General features: G+C 34.7%; 1 protein-coding gene across 1 annotated transcript; it reads left to right on the top strand.

The window, feature by feature from the left end:
- Positions 1-960: 960 nt before the first annotated feature.
- Positions 961-1,709, top strand: LOC107780677 (oleosin G). The gene has a single exon (XM_016601242.2). The coding sequence runs from the start codon at positions 1,054-1,056 to the stop codon at positions 1,549-1,551; it is 498 nt and encodes a 165-aa protein (XP_016456728.2). The 5' UTR covers positions 961-1,053; the 3' UTR covers positions 1,552-1,709.
- The last annotated feature ends 8,477 nt before the right edge of the window (positions 1,710-10,186 follow it).

A 10,186-nucleotide genomic window follows, 5' to 3' on the forward strand; every position in this document is an offset into this window, starting at 1 on the left:
TACTCAGCCATGCCAAAAGAATGCAAATGTCACTGATTCAGAGGTACCCAGAAGCATGGTAAAGGACATGCTCATTAGCAGTTATCTGAGTGAGATCATCGTTCCTTCATAAAACTTGCAATCATTATCTTTTCTTTTTCTTTTATTTTTAAACTTTTGGTGTCCGACTAACTTGTCCGCATCTCAATTAATTTTAACAACTACTTGTCACCTCCAATTAATAAAGGTATCGGGTAACTCTATCCATAAAAATTTAAACAATTAGAAAAAAAACCTAAGATCATCGGCCTACTGAAATTTGAATATGATATCTACTATTCTGAACTTACTTAATTGACCATTAAGTCATACCCTTATATGTCAAAACTTGCAAAATTACTTTTATCATTATACTGATACGTATCTTTCTGCTAATGATTCTTTTATAGACATTGGAATTCACCTTTGGCTTGTTGAAATTATTCTATCTTCCCTAGTTTTGTTTGGCCATTCAAAAAAAACATGTTACTCGATTACTCCTAGCATTGTTTGGCCATTCAGTCTAAACATATATTTTGTTTCAGTATATGTAATACTTTCTTAAATATATTTCAAATTTCAAAAGCGATCAGATACTTTTACTATTAAAAAGGTTAACAGTAATTTATATATATATATATATTTTAACCATAGTGACATAATTTATAATATAAAACTTTTAATATATTTAAAGTCAAATTTTAAATATCTTTTTTAAACATGTCCCTAATCAAATTCTTAGGAATACATCTGGTTAAAACTTGAGTACATCAGCCGTTAAACGTTGGAAATATGAATCTACAAGAGAAAAGGTCCAAATCTCTCCAATTTCCCAAAGCATATCTAGGACTGTTCCCTCCTCCACACGTGTTCTCTTGCATGTTACCTCCAAAAGTGCAATCCTTCAACTTCCTCACACGTGTCACATCACCCCATCCTTTTCTCCATTAACTTCTTCTATTTCCTCTTAAAGAAACTCTCCCATTCTTCCTTCATTCAGACACACAGTACGGTCGATTTCTTCTCCTCTTAACAATGGCTGAACAACAACCCAGCTACGGTCGTCCACAAACCAGATCCGCAGGTTTCAACAGCAACGTGACAACTCCCTCGTTTCTCCGAAAATTACAAGAACATGTCCCAAATTCGACCCAACTTGTCGGATTCTTGACCCTTATTATCTCTGGGGCAATCTTGCTCCTTCTCACTGGCTTAACTCTTACGGCTATTATTCTGGGTCTTATTTTCTTCACACCTTTGGTCCTTATCTCCAGCCCAATCTGGGTCCCTGTTGGTACTGTTCTATTCATAGCCATTGCTGGATTCTTATCTGTCTGTGGATTTGGGGTCGCAAGTTTGGCGTCTCTCTCTTGGCTGTATAGGTATTTTAGGGGATTCCACCCGCCCGGTTCGGACCGGGTTGATTATGCGAGAAGCCGGATTGCTGATACAGCTAGCCATGTGAAGGATTACGCTAGAGAATACGGTGGGTATCTTCATAGTAAAGTGAAAGATGCAGCTCCCGGTGCTTAATTGAACCGCTCAACAAGCCGCTCGAACCGGATTTTTTGTTTCCTCAATCATGCATGTTACTTTCAGTAACGGTTTTGATATTTTTTTTTTAATATTTAATATTAATCGGATTTCTGTAATGTTCTGATTTTAAAGAGAATGCAGTGATGTTCTTTGAATATTCAAGGTTTATTTTAGCTTTTTTGTTGCCCTCTGAAATCCTAGGCAAAACAAGATTAGAAATGATAATGTTGTAACCGGCCAAAAGCAAGCATCAGTATGTCATATTTTATTATTATATCTGTTGCAATCCAACATGTCCTCAAGCTTATCAACAATAATGTCGCAATTTTATTACACCTATCCACTTATAGGTGGGGAATCGTTAATGATATAGCGTGGTACTATAGGTGCGTACATTCGAATCGGTTTATCGATAATCGAAGATGATAAAATCGAAATCGATAACACCCTTTCCTTTACCGTAAGTCCCTAATCCTATTATTTTTCTAACTCTATTATTTCATCTACCACATTTAAGGAAGATCATATTTAAAGTTAAATGAAGTTCAAATTAATGGAAAATAGAATTAGCCATTATGATGTATTGTTATTTTTTTTATACCGTTGGAGTGTTGGTGACATACATGTGATCCCTTACTTTAGTTTCGTTGCATGTGCTTGTTGACACAATTTTTATGTTATAAATGGTGTTCGTCTTATTTTAGCTTTTTTTTGTCCATATTAGTTAGGCGTATTTATAGCGATATATTTTCCGTAAAATTTAACAAATTTTCTTATTGGTGTAATCGATAACCGAATTGATAAACCCCAAAAATCGATAAATCGAAATCGAAAAAATCAAAACCTTATTAAAACGATAACGATAAGCTTATGTACAAATCGATAATCGATAAGTAATTATCGATAAGGGTGAAAATCGAATCGATAAATCGAATGCACACCCCTAGTGTATTATAGTAATTTTACTATGAAAAGGGTTCAAAATGTCCATAAATTATTGGAAAAGGTTAAAAAATACTCTTCATTCACTTATTGGGCTAGAAATATTTCTCCATCCACTTTTTTGGTTCACTTATGCGCTAAATTAAAAATAATTATTATTCTTTTTGAAAAACTTAAAAGAATATTCTGCAAAATATTTTTGTTTTTTTAAACTAATGCACAAATAGTCCACTAATTTAGTAAAGTCTTCTTATTTTTTTTCTCAGTTTTTACAAAAAATATTTTTTTTTAGTTTTAATTTTTTTTTTGTAAAAACTGAAAAATACTTGTAAAAACAGAAAAAAAATATTTTCGTTTTTTAAAAACTGAAAAAAATAGTTTCGACAAAATATTTTCTTTTTTGAAAAATATTTTCTTTTTATTTTTTTCAGTTTTTAAAAGCATTTCGTTTTATTTTCATTTTTCAGTTTTTTTAAAGAAAAAATATTTTCGTTTTTCTAAAAAAACTGAAAAAGAAAAAAAAATTCAAAAACAAAAATATTTTTTTTCAGTTTTTAAAAAACGAAAATATTTTTTCCGTTTTTAAAAAACGAAAATAATTTATTAAAAACATTTTTTTTCAGTTTTTACAAAAAAACTGCTTTAAAAAAACTGCAAAAAAATTATTTTTTTTTGTAAAAACTGAAAAAAGAAGAAGAAGACTTTACTAAATTAGTGGACTACTAGTGCATTAGTTTAAAAAAAGAAAAGTATTTTATAATTTTTTTTAAGTTTTACAAAAAGAATAATAAATACTTTTAATTCAACAATGACTTAACAGTCAAATGACATAAGTAAAACAAAAAGGTGGATGAAGGGGTATTTTTAGCTCAATAGATGAATGAAGAGTATTTTTAAACCTTTTCCAATAGTTTAGGGGCATTTTGAACCATTTTTCGATTTTATTATAAGGGATTATAGAATGGGAATGTTCCACACGAGGCATCTTGCTATTTCACAGCTACTTAGGGCCGGTTAACTCTGCGCATAAAGCTAATTAGTTCATCTCTCACCAACACGTGGCATCTCGCTATTTCACACCTGCTTATTTCACAACTATTTAGGGTCGGTTAACTTTGCGCATCAAGCTAATTGTAGTTAAATAAAATAAATTTTTATAGTTAATAATAATTTTGTATAGTTTATAATTATTTTTTATAGCTTATAATATGTTAAATAATAAAAAAAAAAGAATTTTTTCTTTTAAAAAATACCGGCCAAAGTTGGTCGGTATTTGGTCAAACGGTCAACACTTAATATACCGACCAAACAACAAGCTCTTCAACTTTGAAGTTCAAGGCTGTCTCTAAGTTGGTCAATCTCTCAACAGAGGCAGCCTCGCGATCTGATGCAGCAAGAACGACACAATGGACTTCGACCCATTTGGCCTTGGCCTCTTCAAATTGAACCCTCAGCGGGGCAATCTCTTGGCTAAGGGTTTCCACTTCTTGCTCGCTTTGCTGCAAACGAGTCTCCAACAAAGCGGCCTCAGCAGCTTTCGCTACCAAGTCTAAGAGGCGAGCAACAGTTTGGTCCCGCTCGGCCAAAAGTTGATCCCATTCGGATGTAAGTTCTTCTTTTTCTCGAATCAACTTCTGGAGGCCCTCGGAAGCAAGGAAATTGGTCTGAAAAACAAGAAAGGCAAACTCAGGATATTTATTCAATCAAATACAAGAGACATAACAAAGGAAATGAAGAATGTAGTGCTCCGGCGTTGTGCATATCTTTTCCCGATCTTTATTTGAAGCCTTTGGCTTCAGATAGTTAGCAAGTTCCACCATTCGGGATAGCAAATTACATTCGGTGGAGGCCGAGAGAGTAACACTCCTCCTCCTGGGCATGCTTAAGAAGGGGCAGCAAAATTTTGCCCCAAATTCCCATGAACTAGGGATTGGGGACTGGGGAATAGGAACAATCTTCTTCTCTGACAGATGTGGCCGGTGGAGATGATGTAGCAGTTATTGGTGGAAGAGTTGGTGAAGAAGAACGGTGAGAAACAGTTGCGACAAACGCAATGCTGGTTGTTGGTTACTCGTCAACCGAAGACAGTAGAGACTCGATACTCAGCCCTAGAATATAGGGTGCAACGACTTGGATCCGGAAACGGGAGTTGGAATTTCCACCATTTCATACTCCCAAGAGTGCCGAGGCATCGTCCTCGATCGGTGTAACTAACTCAATAGATTGAGCAGTCTGTTGAGTCAAGGAAAGTCGTCATATTCTAGTAGAGAAGCTCCCTCCTCACTAGCTTCTCCATCATCGTCAATCATCACAGTATCTATGGCCGGCTCGGGCGTAGGGCTTGTCACCATGACTTTCGAAGACAACTCGGGGGAAGCATTCTTCGCCCTCTTATTATTTCCCCCGGCAGTGGAGAAACGCCTTCTTTTTGGTTGCTTTTTCTCCGGCTGAGGACTACGAGAAGAAGCATTTGCACCAGAAGCAGGCCCGAAGATGCTTGTCTGCTGCAACAGCCTCCTCACATCAGCAGGATCAGTCAAAACGTCCTCCTCAAGGACGACAATCGAGCCCTGGGGTAGACCTATATTCAGCAGGAGAGAAGAATGAGCCAACTTTCTCATAATAAAGGATAAGAACAAGATGAGTTCAATTTACCATGATTTTTGGCCTTCCACTCATATTTTAGGGATAGTTCTTTCCACGTGCGAGTTTCGGGCGTAGTGATGTCCAAAATTTTCTCAACCCATTAGTCCAAGACCTCAATCCTAGGGGGAACCCGCCGAGTCGCTAAGATAGGTAAAGGAAGAAAAGCTAATAATGACGAGGAATGGCCTTTAACAAGAATATAAGCAAACAGTATACTTATGTGTGCGGTTCTATAATTCCGGAAAGGAAGGAGCCGAGGCCGGGATGATGTTACTGTTGGCAATTGAAACAAACCGTTTCATCCACTCACGATCATTATCATCATCCATGCTAGATCGCAATGCATGGTGGCCCTGCTTGTTGAAGTTAATCATCTTCCCGGGGAAGATCTTGGGGGAATAAAGGTTAATCATGTGAGCTAGAGATAGCTCCTCCCCTGTTTCTTGGCTCAGGCGCCGAAGACAAGTAATCGTCCTCCACATGTAGGGACTTACCTGTGCCAAACACACTTGGTAGCGGAGGCAAAACTCCTCAATAACGGAGTCAAGCTCTCCACTCAGAGAAAATATCCCCAAAGTGAAGGGATACGTATAGAAGTACGTAAAATCCTTCTTGGGTAAGGTTACCCGCTCCGCCAGATCAGGAGCGATAATGTCTAAATCCTGGCAATGACAATATTCCTTCACAGCAGGAATACTGGAAGGACGGATGAAAGAAGGATATCTGCTAATGACCCATGTACGAGGGCAAGCAAAAGGAAATTTATCTTCGAAGTCTTTAGTTGTTTTAAGACTTCTAGGGAAGATGATACTCACTGTAGGAGGTGCGACATCATCAGCTTTGTTTTTTAAGGAACTGATATTTTTTGAAGAAGAAGTCACTATATGTTGTAGAAGAAGGAAAAACTTTCCTCGTATGAGGAGAGTTAAAGAAAGGTTGAAGATAGAGTACAAACTGAATGAAGAGAGTTTGAAAGAGTTTGGAGAATTATGGGATGTAAATAAATGAGATTGATGCGTATAAGTAAAGGTTTAGACGTCTAAATTCGTGGCCATAACTACCTCGATAACCGACAAAACTTATGTTGAATCGTGGGATGAAGCGTGTTCGGGGTATTAAATGCGGAGAGATGTGCGTCTAATCAACTGTCAAAAGCTTTTAAGAGAGGGTCATAGAAATTTCTGCCAAAAAGAATGTCCCTACCAACTTTTCAGTGACACGTTGAACCGAAGGCAGAGGATAGTTACAACCGAAGACAACTGTTCCATTTGTTACCGCAAAGACTGATACTCATAAAGATGCAATAAATGTCTGCCACTCGGTAGCATTTAATGGAGAATATACCACAGCGTTTAATATACCGACCGTTACAAACAATTTATCATTTATCCTAGGACCTTGTTTCCTAGGTGCAGCTATAAATAGTGAGCTCTGTTATCATTGTAAATGTCATGAATTTTCTGGCAAAGTTATGCTATAATCTATTCAAAGCTTTATACAATATCACCTTCTTACTTTTTTGATTTTATTACTGTTGTGCCCGGAAGCCTTGCTCCCGTAACTACTGTTTCTATTATTCCATCTTTATCTCAAGGCTAAGTATTGCATTTTTCTTCAATTCTTTTATTATTTCAGGATCAATTTAATTTACTTATCTAGAAATCACGTATAAATTCAACTGTACCATTTTACGGATAAACACATTCGACGACAAATTATATAACAATTTGGCAAGAACCAGCAATCTGTGCACGTTTTCTTTGAGAAATTGACAAATTGAGCTATTTTACGTGGTGAAAATCCGAAAGGAGCTTTTGATAGCTTGTCCCTTTAAAAAAAGCTATACCACCATAAAAAGACAGACATAGAAGAATTTGTTTTATGGCTACTTCTATAAATGAAGGTGACTATGATCTCCACAAACAATAGTGATTAGTTTCCTGTCCAGTCATGAACATTCTTTCGGAGTTTGCATAACACGTATCATCCTTATTCCAGCAAAGAGCAGTTGCAATAAACTAGTAAAATTTAGCTAGATGTCTAAACGTACTAAGATATTCCTTTCGAAAGTTCTTCAACTGATTACTCATACCAACAAGTGAAAACGTTGAGCATCAATTGCTTTTTCGGTGTCCCACTCTTTCACGAACAACTACATTTGGAACAAGAGTTGGTTATGCTCTAATTTACATTCTTCCGTTTGAATTTAAGACACTATTTAGTTTGAAACGTTTTCAAATTTGTTTGACACCCTTTATTCTTATATTATACAGTTATCACAGTACGTTCAAGAAATTCAAATGCATGACGTTATTTAAATTTGTGTTAAAAATTAATTTTTGAAATTTTTGTGTTTGCCCATTCATTTTATGCATTGGAAAAAAAAATGGAAATTTTTAGTGGAAGAAAAAGATTTTCACCCAAAAGGTAGTGGCGCAAATCAATTTTTAGAACTTTGAAAATTTTTCTTCTAATTTTTTTTCTTTTCAAAAACTTATCAAATTTCATCAATAAAAAATATTTTCAATTTCTTTTAAAAGAAATGTCCAAATGGGAGCTAAGATTTCTACTATTAGGGTGTGTTTGGTATAACATAAAATGTTTTACGTGGAAAATTTTTTAGAAGAAAATATTTTCTTGTAAAACAAGTAGTAATTTTATTCATTTTCCTGTGTTTGATATGCAAATTAAGGAAAATAACTTCTCAAAAGTATTCATAAATAATTTAGATACATTAAACATGAAGCCATAAACTTTCGAACCCACAAATTTCACAAACTTTCGAACCGCTAAACTTTCGAAACTGCGAACTTTCGAACCCGTAAACTTCCAAACACATAAACCTCCGAACTCATAACTTTGAAACTTTTAAAATTTCGAACCTGTAAACAGAAAGATGAAAAAACTAAAACTGAAAATATATAAAAAATATTTTTTTCCGGGGGGGTGGGGGTGCGCAGGAAAACGAAAAAAAAGAAATTTAGAATTATAAAAAAAAGTAAAAAAAAAAAAAATTCGTGTAGGGTGGGGAAACAGTGGGGTGGGGTTAATGGGGGAGGGAGGGAGGGGGTTACGGAAAAAATAACTGAAATTTGAAAAAAGAACCTTTTTTGAGAGAGGGGAGTGGGGTGGGGTTGGGTGGGAGGGTGGGTGTGGGGTGGGGTGGGTTGGTGAGGGGTGGGGAATAGGGTGGGAAGGTTGAGAAGGAATTTTGGAAAATATTTTCCCTTCTCTTGATAAGGAAAACATTTACCTCCAGTTGGAGGAAAATGGGTTCATAAGGAAAATATTTTTCAAAACATTTAAGCCAACCAAACATGGGAAAATTGGAAAACATTTTCTGGAAAATATTTTTCTTCATACCAAACACACCCTTAGTTCAATATCTTTTTGGGAAAATTTCACATAAGAACAATTGAGCTCCCTATTTTTCAATTTTATAGCCCATATTTCAATTTACAACCAACTAGCCCAAAAATAATACGCTAAGATTCAACATCCAACTCTAATAGGTTCTAGAAATTACTATTTAATTTTTAAAAAAGACAAGCTTTTAAGTTAATTTTCGAATCAGTAACTGTGACTCAAATATTAGTTCAACAAACTAAATCTATTTGGATGGTGAAGATTAAATTTTTAACAAGCTTAAACATGTGGGTTTAAATTTCGAATTCGATTTTGTGAGAAATTTGGAGTGAGTGTTATTTAGACTTGTTAGAAATAGTATAAGGAGGTTGTATGTGAAATTTGAAGTCATTTAATGGAAATTTGGACTGGTTTTGAACAAGAATTGCAACTAAAAATCGTGGAAGAAGTTCGTCTACAGACGCTTGTATAAAGGTGTATAAAAGTGTAGCGGATAAGATGTGTTTATACACTCATATACATTATTATATAAGATTATACATAATTATACAAAAAACTGACTCCGTCTTCTTTTTTGCGTCTTTTCTAAATTTTAACTCAAATCTCGCTCAAATCTACTTCAAATTTAAATTTTGAACTCATTTTGATATTTTCAATCAATTGGAACAACATCCAATCCAAACAACTAACAAAATCAAAAAATCCTATTTTCGAAAGCAAAGTTTTGAATGACCTTCAATGGTGGACTTCTACTCTTCAATTTTCTTACATTTGCAACCAGGTGACATAGGGTAAGAAGCAGCAATGGCGGACGACCCTTAGAAGCATATGCAGAAGATGTGAGAAGAAGAGAGAGTGAAAACAATGGTTGTGAGAACACATATTTAACTCCATAACTTTTAGAAGCAATTGTTGTAAGAACACAAGTTTTGAATTTGTTAGTGCTTTCAAAATATGCACAATATGAGCTAGGTTGGATAAAACTTAAAAACATAGGTTATTTTTTTGTTATAGTGTGAAGTCATATGTATTTTCTTGTAATTATTTCTATCTTTTTCCTATTATCAATAGAGCCCTAAGTAACAAAACACGAAGAATAAGCTAGAAGATCAATTTTATTTTAAACAACAATATTTTCAAACCAAATACTTTAAAATAGAGGCGGATTCAAGATTTAAATTCTACGAATTTAACTTTTAAGGTTTTTAGTATTGAACCTATTGTATTTTTAAACTTATGGGTTCAGACCTATCATTTATTAATATTTTAATAAATTTTTATACATAAATTTATGTTCGGTATCGAATATTGAGTTCCGATGAACCAAGCACGCGAAAGCTGCATCCGCCCATGCTTGGGAATATGTAAGAATTATGACTAGCTTAATAGCTAATACTGTCTAGGAGACGAAAAAAAAGTATGCGACACAAATCGACTTTGACCTTAGATATTTCTTGTTTTAAGAAAAAAAGAAAAAATTGCAGTTGGACTAAGTCATGTCATGACTCATGCCCATTGGTAATTTGTGTGAGCCTTTCATATATAGTTGACTGGAAGATTGATCTCATGTCATCAATGGCCTGTGGTTGTATGTTCCTTGTCTTCTCAAAACGCAGAATTTCAATACTGATTTTTTATTTTTTAATTTTTTTATATTTTACATGGCTAGTGTTCACAG

The sequence above is a fragment of the Nicotiana tabacum genome, chromosome 6, assembly GCF_000715075.1.
Source record: "Nicotiana tabacum cultivar K326 chromosome 6, ASM71507v2, whole genome shotgun sequence".
Taxonomy (NCBI): domain Eukaryota; kingdom Viridiplantae; phylum Streptophyta; class Magnoliopsida; order Solanales; family Solanaceae; genus Nicotiana; species Nicotiana tabacum.